Below are 14,172 nucleotides of genomic sequence, written 5' to 3' on the forward strand. Positions count from 1 at the left end.
GACCGCTCCTGCCAGCGACTCTCTGGCTGGCAAGGAAAAGGAGGTGGAGTTCAGACTGGCCCCTCACGCCCAGAGAGGAAGCGATTCCTAGGATCCTGCAGCCACCGAGCCGCCCGCCGTGCCTCGCCCGGGCTTGGTGGCCACCGGCACAGCTGCCTTCGACAGAGCCGGAGGAAAGGAAGTTTAAGAAGCAACTGCCGGCGTTCCGCTTATCTTGCCGCGCCCACCCGCACCCACTGCGGATTCAGAAGCTGCTCCACCGAGCCCGATTGTTTCATAAAATATTTTATTGGAAAAAAAAAGTCACCGTCTTCGCAAGAGGGGGTAGGGGCCCCAGCGACATCGGGAACCCGCCTCCAGGCCGAGCCGACCGGTTGCCCCGGGGGTCTCAGGCCGTGGTGGCCTGAGCCCAACCGCCGGTCCCCGACGTCCAGAAGCGGGTGTGTGCCTGGAGGCTCCCCGGCCGGGAGGGCAGGCCCCAGACGGGGTGGGGGTGCAGGCGAGGAGCGGGGCGTGAATGCGCGTGGAGCGCTCTGCGCCACGGAGCTCAGGGCAGAGACTAGTAGCTTCCGCCGCGCCGGATGCGAGTCTCCCAGGTTAGAACCCAGAAGCGCGCTGGGACCTGGGTCTGGCTTTAGGGTCTGTGTCCTTCCTCGTTTGGCCCCAATTGTCCGCATTCAAGATCATAATAAAAAGATTTAGGAAGTAAACGTCTTGGACGCGGAAGGGCCGGCTCGCAGGTTTCCGCCGGGTGAGGGGGCTGCGGGCGGCGCGGGCATCCCGGGCCCGGCACCATATGCCGCCCTCAGTCCTCGCGGCTCCTGTCGCTGGGCTCGCCCGGCACCTCCGCTGGTTTCTCCGCATCCTTGGCGCGCTCCTGCTCAGTGAGCTGCTCACTCGTTGGAATTGAGTTCTTCTTGGGCCGCCCCTTGGGCTTGGTGGGAGACTCCAGGCCGCCGCCCTGCAGCACCTGCACGGGGGACCGCCGGCACCTGGGTGAGCCAGGACGTGGACTGGGGATCCCCGAGGAGACTTGCACCCAGGTGGGACTAGGGAGTACAGGAAACCATATGAGGAAATGGTGGGGAAATGTCCCGGGAAATGGCGGCTATTTGTCCAAATGCCGCTGGGGAGCGGCCTGGCCTGGAGAGCGTAAGACTGCCAGGAGGCCTGAAGGTGCCGCGAGAGAGGAAGAAATGTCGGCTTAGCCAGGCACCCAAGGGGCAGAAAGAGCTGAGAGAGTCCCGGTGGGTACCAGGCACCGAGGGAATGGGGAGGTTGGGCAGAGTCTCTGCGGGGAGAAGGAGGAGAGTAGCTCTGCATGGCACCGGGGCATGGCCCAGGAAGCCGAGGGGCGGGAAGCCACCAGGCACACTCACTATTTTCTTCCACTTCATCCTCCGATTCTGGTACCACGTCTTCACCTGCAACTGGCTCAGGCCCAGGGATTCAGCAAGATCTATTCTGGAAAGAGCAGGGCGCACCCTCAGCAAGGCAAGTGATCACACTCCCACAGCCCGCTGGCCCCAGCCTTGCCCCGTCCTACCTGTCCGGCGTGGAAAGGTACTTCTGCTTCTCAAAGCGTTTCTCCAGGCCCATCAGCTGCAGCTCGGTGAACACAGTGCGGCTCCGACGCCCCTTCTTGGCCTTGGTGCCTGGCTCCCCAGGGCCTGCCGCCTCCAGCTTCCCGCGGAGCTGCAACTCGAGTGGCAGGTGTGGCGCACCCGCGGCGCCGGGCAGCCCAGGCCCCGCCGCCAGCAGCGCAGAGCTCAGCCCTGAACAGCCCAGCGGCGCCAGTGGGAACTTGAACACCGCCGCCTGCTCGGCCTTCAGCACGGCTGCGAAGAGAATGGGGAGCCGGGTGAGCTAGGACCGCGCTCCTCTACCCCAGGGACTGCCGCACCATGTGCCGACGCGGGTACTCGCGCTTGGCCGGTGCCACCCAGCGCAAAATCTCCACGCCCTGCCCCTCGGCGCCGGTGGCGCAGATGGAGACCCTCCTTAACGCTGCTGTTCCCCAGATCTGGGAGGGAGTATCTCCTCGACCCCGTCCGTGCTGTCCTGGAGTTCCCCAAGCCTCAGCGACTCTGAGATCTCGGGGTTCTTGATGAACATGTTTGCAGCTGCGAGAAACTCGGAGTGGTCTTGTCTTTCGGGGAAAGAAGAAACCAAAAATAAAACGGCAGCCGGTCCTAAGAAGATGGGCGTTTGCTCCAACCAAATCAGCACTGCTGCTTAGAAAAAGAATATGCACAGAGCGTGCACATTTGCTCTTCCGTGCGTGGCACAACAGCTAGGAGTCATCTGGGCTGGACTTGGGTGCTTCCCGGAAATTCCAAAGTACCCTGAGAACCTGGAAATTACTGTTGGCGTTTTCTATTTTCAGACGCTTCCCCATGAAGATGTCTCCATTTTCTTCAGTCCTAAAACGACTGTGTGCCCGCTTCAAACGAATTAGTAACAACAGAGCAGACGGAGATGAAAGGTAGTCAAATGGCGGAGTCCCAGATGGACTTAGAAGCAGCGCGCTGGCCCTGCCGTTTCCAGGCTAGGGAGCACCGACTGGGAGGTGGGGTGTGCAGGGAACGCGACTTGAAGGGCTGGGGTCCCGGCTACAGCGTAGAAGCCTCCCTTCCCCGACAGGCCTGTCACTGAGGTGCGAGTCCTAGCCCGGCTGGAGTCGGAAAGGGTAGGGCAAGGCGCAGGTAAATGTGGGGCAGAGGACCCGCAGGGAAAAGGTAGGAGATGGAAGCCAGACCGACCCCAGTGAGAGAAGCCGAGGGAGGCCGACCCGCAGACGGCTGGAAAGCGAGACAGGAAAGACAAGACGAGGGTGGAGTGCGATGGAGAGGGCACCATCAGGGCAGGGCAGGCCCCGCCAAATTGGGAGAAAGGGCAGAAGCTGAAAAGGTCTGAGCAGGCCGTTCAAGCCCTGCAGAGGCCCAGCCGACCTGAAAGCAGAAGGGACAGCCAGGCAGCTGCTCACAGTCAGGCCTCTGACCCCGAGGCAAGGCCCAAGCAGGTCCGCACTGCGGCCAAGGCGGCGTTCCTTGCCCGCTGGAGCTCCCGGGGGCTCCGGGCCGCCTTGGGCCCGCGTCAGCACCCAGCCCTCGGGAGCGCAGGCCTCCTCCCCAGAGGTCCGACTTCCCTGTCCTGGGCAGCCGCGGCCACTCCCGGCCAGCCCTCTGCGGCGAAGCCCAGGCGCCCGTGGCCTGAGGTCGCTTCCACCCACAAGAGTCCGTAGCCTGGTCGTGCGCCTGCAACCGGGATGCTCACTCGGGGTCCCCGGGCTGGAGGCCGAAGGGAAGCAGTGAAGGAAAGAGCGAACACCCTCCCCGGGCGGCCCGCGGGCACGAGGCCTGGTTTCTCTGAGGCCTGGCGTTTGCACCCTCCGCCTCCCGCCTGGAGGGCTCCGAGAGACAGTCCCAGAACTTGCGCTCCCAGAGCAGCTTCCCGGGGCTGCTTCGAGGCCGAAGGAGGCTCGGGGCGCCCCCGCGGTTCAGCTCGCTGTCTCCCGCCAAGCCCTGCCCGCGACCCCGCAGCCGCCACACGTACCCAGGTGGCTGTGGAAAGGCCGCGCCGCCAGCAGCGCCTGCACGCCGAACTTCAGCAGCTCGCCCGCCGCGGCCGCGGCGGCTGCGGGCGCGGCGCCCTTGGGTCCCGGTGGCTCCGTGAGGATCTCCTCAATCATGAAGCTGCGATAGCGGTGCGGCCGGTGGTCCGCGCAGCCCTCGGGCGGGCCGAAGCGCGCGGCGCCCGGCTCCCCCGGCCGCTGCATCGCGGCGCCCACGGCTGCGCCCGCTGTTTGGCGGCGGCGGCGGCTTGGCTCCGGCGCGGGGCCCGCGCGGGACTCTAGGCCGGCCCGCAGCTCGGGGCGGCGCGCGGGCGCCGGCTCATGCCCCCTCCCCCGCCGGCCGGCCGGGCGGAGGCGCAGGGCGCGGGCGGGGCGCGCGGGGCTCGGCCGGTCGGACCCGGGACTGCGCCCCCGCCCCGCGCCGCCGCGCCTCTTGCCCGGCCAGCCCCGCGTCACTGCCCCGCCCCGCCCCGCCCCGCCCCGCGCCGCCGCCCCCAACCCCTAGGCTGAGCCGGAGGGAGGGACACAGAAGGGAGGGAGGCGGAAGGGAGGCCAGAAGGGAGGGGGCCGCGTGAAAGAGGCCGGCCGACCGAGACCGAGGGAGACCCAGCGGAGCGCACGCCCTGGAAAGAGAGAGCCGGAGAGTTCGGGAGGCAAGACCCCCAGAGACGAGAGTCGGAGGGATCAACGACACAGGTGAGAGAGGGGGCAGAGGGAGACGGCGTGGGCCAAACAAGAGTCGAGAGAGTGTGATGTGAGGGTACCAGGGACGCCACCGAGATGTGCACAGAGACCAAAAGAGGCGTGAGAGCCAGCGGGCTGTGACGTGACGGAGGGCACAGAGGCAGGCGGGGCAGAGGGAGGGGGCGGTAAAGAAAGGGGACAGCTAGAAAACGAGCGGCTTGATCGGCTTTTAGGTAGCCCCGGAAAGGTCGGGAGGAGGAGGGGCAAAGGCCGCGCTCCTCAGCTGGGAAGGAGGTGGTCCGAGCAGCCTCCAGTCCCGGGCTCAAGACCGCCAACCCGGCATGGGTGAGGCAGCGTGCAGGGATGCAAGGGGCAGAGCGGTAGGGGCACTTGTGCACCCCGCCCACCTCTGCCTCAGTTTACCATGTACGGCCTCATTTCTCTCCGGGCTGCCCTGAGAGAAAAATGTTCTCCAGCCGAGATTTGCTTGATTTGCAAATTCAAGTGATCCATGGACACATCCTTCTTGACAGCCCCCAGGAGGCTGTGGGCTGGTTACATCCCCCTAGTTAGAAACGAAGAAGGATTGGAGGAGAAGGGAAGGATGCAGCTTTGTCTTCACCCAGCTTTGGAGTATCAAGAAACCGTTACTGGGCGGAGTGGGGCGAGGGGGCCACAGGCTGCTCTGAGAGTGTAAAGACCAAACCCTGGTGGGACCTGGCTCCATTGCGGAGCCTCAAAGCTTCCAACATGATGGAGGAAGTTGGCAGTGCCTTCTCTAGATCTTTCTTTCCATCATTAGAGAGTATAAACCCAAGCCGTGGAGTGAACGACCCCAAAGCTACTCTACACTGAACTCCTCTCTTTGGTCCTGCCACTACTGGTGAAACCACTGACCCTTTCTGGGCCTCAGTTTCCTTACCTGTCCTGAGGAGATGCTGACACCTGGCTCCAGGGAGACTGTGAGAACTCAGTGAGGGGGTCCTGCACGCCGAGGGTCCTGCACCCTGGGAGCCCTTAGGTCTGTTTGGAGAGAAAACAGTTCCTCCAGGCAAGAGGGGAGAAGTGTCCCCAGGAGGTAGGGAGAGGAGTACCTGCCCTTCTCCTCCTTCTCAGGAATCACTGGTCCTACCTCCCAGCCCCATCCGCCATTGCCAGTCAGTGCCTGACGCACTGTGGGTGTCCTGGGCCACCCCGACTTCCTCTATGAGCTCCATGCGGGGCCTCAGTCTTCACCCCAGGTAACTAGAGCTTACCACACCTATGGCCATGCCCCCCACCCAAGTTGAAGTCCTTTCTCCAGTGCCAGCTGCTGGTGGGGAGGCCTTCAGGCTGGCCCTCAATCCCTGGCCCCTGCCCCAGACTCGGGGGTGGGGGTGGGGGACAGGTGGGGAGGACTAGGAAGTGGCCCAGATCCTTTGTCTGTAGGGCTTGGAGTGAGGACAAAGACTACCTTCTCTGGTAAGATCCCAATCCCAAGAGCCCACTGTCCCTCCTTCCCAGTTGTTGCATGACTTTCTGAACTCAGAGTTACTACTGGGACTGAAAGAAGGTGGCCTCAATGGCCGCCAGTTGCTTCAGACTCCCTCAATGAGTGGTGCTGTGAGCCTACATGGTTCTTTGGAAAGGGTGGAGAGGGCACCACTAAAAGCAACAGTATCCCACACTGAGCAGGCCACCTCGTGGGAGACCAAGAGACCAGGAAGCTGGCCCTGTCACTGTTGGCCAAGCAGCCACCGACATCCTACTTGGCAAATAGAAAAAAGCCAGTGTCTCCTGGGAGGCCGGGGCAGCCATTCGGCTCCCCTCACCCATGGGTAGACTCAGAGAACCCTCCCTAGATGAGTGCAGTGGTATCACTCAATTCAACCATCTCCTTTCTCAGATGGGAAACTGAGGCCTAGCGAGAGGCAGGGCCTGGTGCAGGGACTACAGTCAGTAGGGCTGGTTTACTGTTGCTCCTTGTACAGAGCCATATCAAGCCCTTTTTCCTGACTTCCTCCCTCACCTCCCCCATCTTAGCAGGGCCCCTGCCCCCTCCTCACCCCCTGGCTTCTACATCTCCCTAAGGGCATAGCCTAGTGGCGGTTTCTCCCTGAGTAGGCCCAGCTAGCCTCTGTCCCATCCCCTGTTATTTGGGCCCTAACAGAAGCCACCCAAATTTGAACCATCTCTGCCCCATGCTCAAGACCTCAGGGTCTCACATCCTCAAAATGGTCCCCAGATTCCAGATTCAAGGATCACACTGTTCATCAGCTGTCACTAAGCTTATTTTACTACGAGCCATCCTCCTGGGATAGTTCCTTGGTCAGTTTGTGGGGGAGGGGCTCATTTTCAGGATGGAGGCCTCATGTCTAGATTTTGGGGAGTCAGAAGACTAGTGCAGCCCAGCCCTCACCCCATTCCACAGGTGTGCACCCCCAGCTCCTTGGACACTGGCCAGGACCATTTCCTGCAGCCCCAGGCCAGCCCTGCAGCATGAGCAGAGGGCGGCTTTGGGAATGAGGCCCTGAGGTCTGGAAGGAGAATGCCCATCGCCTAGGGAGCTTTGGGAGACCGCAGCTGGCTCCAGGGGCTGACAGAGCCAGGGTCCTGCCCCCGGTCGCCCAAAACACCTCCCTCGAAAGTCTGTCTCTGGTCCCCCTGGCTCCTGCTAGACGCAGCCTCCCCGTCACCCGACCCCAGGGCAAACCAGCAGATAAACCCCTTTTCGGCGAAAATTACACAAAACCGGCGGCGGCGGGGCCTCCTCTGCTCAGGCGCTGCCGCGTTGGCGGCCGAAAAAAGAGGCTCCCAGAGAACGGGAACCCCCTCCCTGTCTAGGACACCGAGGCCGAGAGAGGGGAAGCCTCCTCCCCAGTGGGGTGCAGTCTGGGATCGAAGTCCCCACCCCAGGGGCGCAGCTGCCAGCCCGACGCCTGGGACATCCCCCCTCCCGAGGCCTCTAGCCGCCGCCGCGAAAATCCCGGAAACCGTCCCGCTCGCGGCGGGCGCAGTGGAAAAGGTGACCTCAGCGCCCCGGGCCAGCCGCCCTCCCTAGCAGCCGGGCGGCGAGGGGCTCCGGGCGGCAGGGGGTCCTCGGCGCCGCCCAGTCGTTGGATGAGGGCCCTCGGAGCGCAGAACCGGCCTCCTCCCCACCCATGTTCTGCCCCTCACACCCTACAGCCCCTTTGGAGGCTGCGGGACTGGGAGGGGACCACCTCATTCCCACAACCGAATCCCCTAAGCATTCAGGTGTAGGTTGCAGAACCGCCTCCTCTCCACCCACACACTTCTTCTACTCCAGCGCCTCCCAGACGGGACTGTGAAATGGCTCCGCGCGCGAAGGGGTCCGGGAGCCGTTCGTTGTACGGGGGGGAAGCTGAGTCTGGAAGAAGCACTGGGGCGGGCTCAGCGGCCAACGGCCAGGGGATCGTGCATTGCTTGGAGGACGCTGGGCTCTCCTCCATCTGCCTCGGCCGTGGGCAGTTTGTTTCCGCTCCCACTTGCAGCGGGTCTCTGCATCTTAATTGGCAAAACGAAGTGGGGGCCGCGGTGGAGCGGGGGCTTCTTCCAGAACGGTCAGCTCACCTCCGGCTGCAGTCGTCCCAGCAGCCGCCTGCGGGGGGTCCCACGCCCTCTTACTGCTTGACGTCCAGCCCCTAGGGGCCCAGGTGGCCCCGGGCCACCTCATCTCGCGGCCTTCTGCTCCCGGCGCAGCCTTGAGCGCCCCGCCGCCCAGCACACTGTCCGTCCCTGGGGACGCGTCACTAGCGCTGGGAATAGAGCTCGTTTCCTCTTTTCTTTTCTTTTTTCTTTTCTTCTTCTTTTTCTTCTTTTTTTTTTTTTTTTTTTTTTTTTTTTTTTTTTTTTTACCTTTGGTTCTGATTGTCTAGGCTGTTGGTGCCGTGTTGGTGGTGCTATTGGGACTGGGGCACCGGCCTTGGCCGCAGGTGTGCTGTGCCCGACAGAGGCCGCCTGGACCTCGCTCGGAACGCACCGTCCGGATGGGCTGCGGCGTTCGCCTTGCTTTTGCCCTGAGCAGAGACTGGCAATATCTTTCCTAGCTTCAAAACAGAAAATCATGGAATTATAAAATTACCCCGTCCCCACGCTTACAGGTTTATCTCCTGGAGACCACCAACTCGCTTTCTCTTTGGAGAAGCCAGTCTCTGTGATGCTTTCTTCCATGAAAATTTCGAACTCAAATGTGGGCATTCGTTTTGAGTCATTTCAAAGCCCTAGAAGTTCGGGGTCAAATTGTGTTTGGGGTGACAGCGCCTTTAGACACATCCCCCTCTCTTTCCAAGCTCCACCTCTTGGAGCAATTTACAAATTTGTTCCTTTGGAATTCGCTACTTTATTTTTGTTTTGTAAGTTTTGTTGTTGATTTTTTTAAAATGTCTAATTTTCTATGGAAGTATGAGTTTAAATACATCCAACAGCCCAGCATAGTGGCAAGCGCCTGTAGTCCCAGCTTCTGGGCAGGTTGAAGTAGGAGGATTCCTTGAGCCCAACAGTTCGAAGCTGCAGTGAACTATGATTGCCCCACTGCACCAGCCTCGGCGACAGATCCAGACCCCGTCTCTTAACAAAAATAATAAATAAAAATAAAAGATAGATCCTTAGATAGGTAATAAAAAACTCGCTCCAGCGACCCGGAGATGACCCGGTTCTTGGTCTAGGAACCCGAGGTGATGCTCCTGGACATGCAGAGCTGCCAGCCCGCCGCTACCCTCCCAGTGTCCAGGGCCTGGAGGGTCCCGCCTCCATTTCACACCCACCGCTCTCCAGCCCCAGCGGCTCCCGCAGAGACCTTGCTTCGGAGTCCAGTTACACAAACCAGCGGCGCCTGAGGCCACACCCAGAGTCAGGAAGTAGCCGTCTGGGTGCAGGGGCTCGGTGAGGCCGGCCGCGAAGACCAGAGCTGCTGGGCGCCGGCTGCAAGGCCGGGTGGGGGCGGTGCTTGGGACACGCACGGGTGCTCTCCCGCCGGCGAGTGTGGACGCTTCGAGAACGCTCCCTGGGCCCAGGTCTGACCCCCACGCGTGTGCAGCTTCGACCCTTCGAGGAGCATCAGGGTCGGTGCGGACCGACTACGCAGGCCCTCCCTGCCCCATCCGGGCGGGTGCCAGGCTGCAGCTCGAGACCTGGTTTCCACCCCAGGCTCCCACAGAGCCCATGAAGCGCTGGTCACAGTCCCTGGAAGCCGCGGACCAGGCTCCTCTAGGAGCCTTCCCGACGTGCAGAGCCTGAGACCCCAGACAGCGGCCGGCTCACGCGGGCCAGAACGCGGCGAGGCGCCCGCGGAAACGGCTCGGCTTTTCTTTCTTTTCCCCTTTTCTTTTCTTTCATTATTTGCATTTTTTCCTCTTTCTTCCCTTCTTCCACCCATTTCCCCCTCCTCTTTCTTTTGTTTTTTAAGTCCTCCCCCCACCCCGTTTCTTTCTTTTATTGCTCGCTCATTCTCTCTCTTGTCTCCTCTTCTGCTCCCGCTCCCCGCCCCTTTCTGTTCCTTTTCATCAGAAGGACTGCCAAGTCATAGTCCCGTCCTCCTAATAAAAGAAGAGGCCTTCGTGCTCGCGGTGCCCACCAGGTGCCAGACGCTCTGAAGCTCTATCTAGTATGTTTAACAGGCACAGAGCTCTTGGAGGGTTCTACAGCCTGTGGAGGGGGTGCGGGATTCTTTCCAGCTTGGGCAGCCTGGGGAGCTAGGCCTGGGATTGGGGAAGGGGTCTGGGCCCTGGCCCCTTAACCAGGTGAGATGGACCACAGCATCTCCTCCAGAATGTCTCCTGGTGGCAGGGAGGCCAGGCCAGATCACATTGCCCACGTTCCAGCAGGGACTTACACTTGCATCTGTCCTTCCTGACACAGGACTCTACTGTAGCTACCAGTCCTGGCTTCACCTGCCACCTCCCCACTCCACCACCCTGCCAGGACTGGAAGGGAGGGGGCTGGGCACTGCCTCCTCCAGCAGCACCTCCCGCTGGGTGCTGCTTGGGAAGGGATGGAACAGGGGACATGGTGCTTCTTTTACAGACAAGAGTTCTGGGATCTAGGGGGGAAAAGGAGGCTACAGCCACAGCTCCCCTCAGATGCCAGGCAGGATCAGCCTCTGGTACCCTGGCTTCAAGACAGCCCTCCTGCCTCCTGCTGGTGTGAACTGACTGAAGATGACACAGAGAGGATGGGGACAGGAGCTGGTGCCACCTCCACAGGCACTGGGCGTCCCTGGGCCCCTCTCCCTTGTCACACCTGTACTTTCTGCCTTGTCCCTGCCCCTGGGTGCCAGGAATGGGCTTACAAGCCCGGTTCCCACATGGTCAAATCCCGCACATTTGCAGATAGGCAGAGCACACAGGGGACCTCGAGATGGTTTGCAGACATCTTCCTACTACTGCCCTTGAGCAAGCCCATTTCCTGTCCAAGCCTCAGTTTTCCCATATGAAAAAACAGGAGGGGGTTTTTAGGTGAATCTTCCTCCTTGCCAGTGTTAACAACTTAGGTCATGGATTGAAAAACTTTTTCTATAAAGGGCCAGATAAGCAAATGTTTCAGGCTTTGCAGGCCACATGGCCCTGTTTCGTGACTCAGCCCAGTCTTTGTAGTGTGAAAGTAGCCCTAGATAATGCATAAATGAGAGGGTATGGCTGTGTTCCAACCAACTTTATTTATAGATATGAAAATCTGAATTATATCTAATTTTCATGTCGCAAAATATGATTTTTTTTTCAACCACTTAAATATGTAAAAACCATTCTCAGTTTGCTGGCCAAGCAACAACAGGCAGTGGGCCACAGTTTACCAATTCTTGTGTAGTTTCAATTATTCTGATTGCACAAATATTGCACTTCCGTATCAGACACGTTGCCTTATGTTAACATTTTTTCTTCTGATTTCTGTTTTCCAGGAAAGGATCTGTTAGTTTACCAGTATTTGGGCCTTAGGAACACAGAATCACCTGGCTCATTTCCTACTCCCATGTCTGAGTTCTCAACAATTTAAGTGTTTCCCTTATGAATACCATACCCAGACACTGGATTGCACAACGTACAATCACCCTCTCACTTAATCCTTGCAACAGCCTTTGGAATAGAGATAGTTTACCCTGCCTTCCAGCTCCTTGCACACCCCTGGAGACAGGGCGCTCACTCCCTTCAGTGGCTGCCTAACAGACTGCTGAGAGCCTAGTGACCTAGGCTTGCAGCCCCTTAAGGGTGAAGGCCACCCCCGGGGAGAGTGCCTCTTCCCAGCCAGCCATTCCCAACCCCTGGCAATTCCATCTAAATCCTCTCCAGCTGTTGAAATGTAGATGGACAGGGGGCCGTGGCTCTGACTTTCTGGGAGTTTCCCAAGCCTTGAGCCTTTGCAGCTGCCAAGTGACAAATCTTGCAGGGACTAGGCAAAGGGAAAGAATATGACAGAAAAATAGAGATTATAAATGTGTTGCTTGCTGGAAGTGTTTCCAGGAAATCTTGCTCACAGGGAGGCCTTATCGCCCCGCCCCCGCAACTTCCTTGGTTCTTGCGCCCTCTGCTGGTCATATTGAGTCTTAACCATGCTCACTCGGAACCGTTCCTCTTGTGAAGGAAAACAAGACTGCATGATCGCACTTGTATGTGGAATCTAAAAAAGCTGACATCATAGAAATAGAGTGAAATGGTGGCTATTAGGGCTGGGATATGGGGGAGAAATGAGAAGATGTTGGTCAAAGGGTACAAACTTTCAGTGATAAGATAAATTCTGGGGATCTATGTACAGCATGGTGACTATAGTTAACAATGATGAAATGTGCTGAAATGTGCTGAAAGGGTCGGTCTTCAGTGTTCTCACCAAAATGGTAACTATGTGACGCGATAGATATGTTAATTAGCTTGATTGTGGTGATCATCACAGTATATACGTATACCAAAACATCACATTGTACACCTCGAATACATACTTTTTTTTTTTTAATTTTTTTGAGACAGGTATGACTGTCGCCCAGGCTGGAGCCCAGTGGTGCCATCTCAGCTCACTGCAACCTCCACCTCCCGGGCTCAAGCAATCCTCCCACATCTTGGGCTCAAGCAATTCTCCCACCTCAACCTCCATAGTAGCTGGGACTGCAGGCACACACCACCATGCCCAGCTAATTTTTGTATTTTGGATAGACATAGGGTTTCACCATGTTGCCCAGGCTGGTCTCCAACTCCTGCGCCCAAGCAATCTGCCTGCCTTGGCCTCCCAAAGTGCTGGAATTACAGGCATGTGACACCATGCCCAGCATATATACAATTTTTATTTGCCCATTATACCTCAATAAAGCTGAGGGATTTTTTTTTTTTTTTAAAAAAAAGGAAAAATAATCTAGTACTTACTTTCCTTCTCTATGTGTCAAACACCTTGCTGGATGCTGAAGATACAAAGAAAAAGATATCTTAGCTGCCCACGGGAAGTGCAGTTTAACCATGCAAAGATGTACAAATGTGCTCACAGCCAATGGCAAAAGCACAGCATGCAGAAGGCGGTGGACACAACGGGAGGGAGCATGCCACGGAGCAGAGGCGTGCGGGAGGCCCTGAGCCCCAGGGGTGGGGAGCTTCCAGACACACGCAGTGAGCTCATGGCTTCCACTGTGGGGTGCTGGTGTTCCAATCAGCGGGCCACACAGCACAGGTTGGATTTTAAATGTTTGGATACTTTTAGAGCCAGCTGCATCTGACCTTCAGGGACTTAAGAGGCTGAGCTCTGTGCCCTGTAATGAAGCCCAGGGGGATGCTCTCTGGGCCTGCTACTGAAGAGGGGAGTCTCTCAGTACGTTGTGGGTTCCACTGTGCACTCCCAAACCTGGAAGAGCCCTAGTCAGTCTTCTAGGGAGCACACCGTCTGTGCAAGGCCTTGTGCCCCCTGTTACATGATCTCATTTAAACTCAGTCTTCTCACTCTAGGAGACTGGCAATTTTACCCTTAATTTACTAGCAAGGAAACTGAGGCACAGAGGGGTGACCTCATTTGTCTGAGAGGTGGAGCTGCAGTGCTCCCTCCACAGTATCACAATGACCTTTTTGGGGACCCCAAAAAGTCACCTTCTGACTTAACCCCTACTTTCCCTCGCTGATTGCCACTGAGACAGACCTATGGCTCTAGCTGCCACAGGTCACCCAAGCTGGGAGACCACGGGCACACCAAGCTCACTGTGTCCAGATCTGGACATATTGTTATCCACTTCATCCTGCTCTGAGTGGAGAAGAGGGACTGGAGCAGCTATCCCCTGCTGACACAGCTCACTGACCAGGGGGTTCCCTGGGAGGCAGCCCTGTTCCTACCCAAGCACAAACAGCAGGCAAGGCATCTCCACTCAAAGGGCAGGGCCCTGTGGACTCAATTCTGGTCAGGACACCCATGGTACTGGGCTCCTTCCATAGGTTGGCCCTGTGCTGGTCCCAACCTCATCCCATTGTAGCTCAGTCTAGGAGAGCAGGACTGCCATTTACAGACTACGTAACTCCCAGGGGTGTCACCGACTGTGCTGAGAATAGCACTTCTTGATTGTGCAGTGTGCGACCCACACAACTGTGCCCAGCAGTCCTGCCAATTATTTGTTTGCTTCTCATCAAACCAAATGGATAGAAAAGGTTGTTATCATTGTTTTGAGTTCTGCCTGCTCCTTCCCCAGATGATAAGCAACATATTGAAACAAGGGAAGAAAACATATCCTATCTGCATACTTCCTGTTAAAAATCCACCTTAATTTATAAATCTGCTGGCTTTTCGTTTTACGTTTCTGTTACAGATTAGAGCAAAATTAATCCATCAAAGTGTTTGTGCCCTACATAATCCATCCCTTTGAATATAGGGGATCTATCAGTGTGATAGGATAGCATCGCCCTGATGGTGCTACCTGATATAGCAAAAAGGATTTTGAGGTCCCTAACTGATTGACTTTGAAC

The 14,172-nt window shown here is 58.0% G+C and overlaps 1 protein-coding gene across 1 annotated transcript; it reads right to left on the reverse strand.

The window, feature by feature from the left end:
- Nucleotides 1–264: 264 nt before the first annotated feature.
- BARX1 (BARX homeobox 1) lies at nt 265–3,981 on the reverse strand. Its single transcript, XM_028835358.2, has 4 exons — nt 3,556–3,981; nt 1,547–1,838; nt 1,380–1,464; nt 265–970 (listed from the first exon to the last, which is right to left on the reverse strand). Exons 1-4 carry the CDS (start codon nt 3,776–3,778, stop codon nt 806–808), a joined length of 765 nt encoding a protein of 254 aa, XP_028691191.2. The 5' UTR covers nt 3,779–3,981; the 3' UTR covers nt 265–805.
- Between the last annotated feature and the right edge of the window lie 10,191 nt (nt 3,982–14,172).

This window comes from Macaca mulatta, chromosome 15 (genome assembly GCF_049350105.2).
Source record: "Macaca mulatta isolate MMU2019108-1 chromosome 15, T2T-MMU8v2.0, whole genome shotgun sequence".
Taxonomy (NCBI): Eukaryota; Metazoa; Chordata; class Mammalia; order Primates; family Cercopithecidae; genus Macaca; species Macaca mulatta.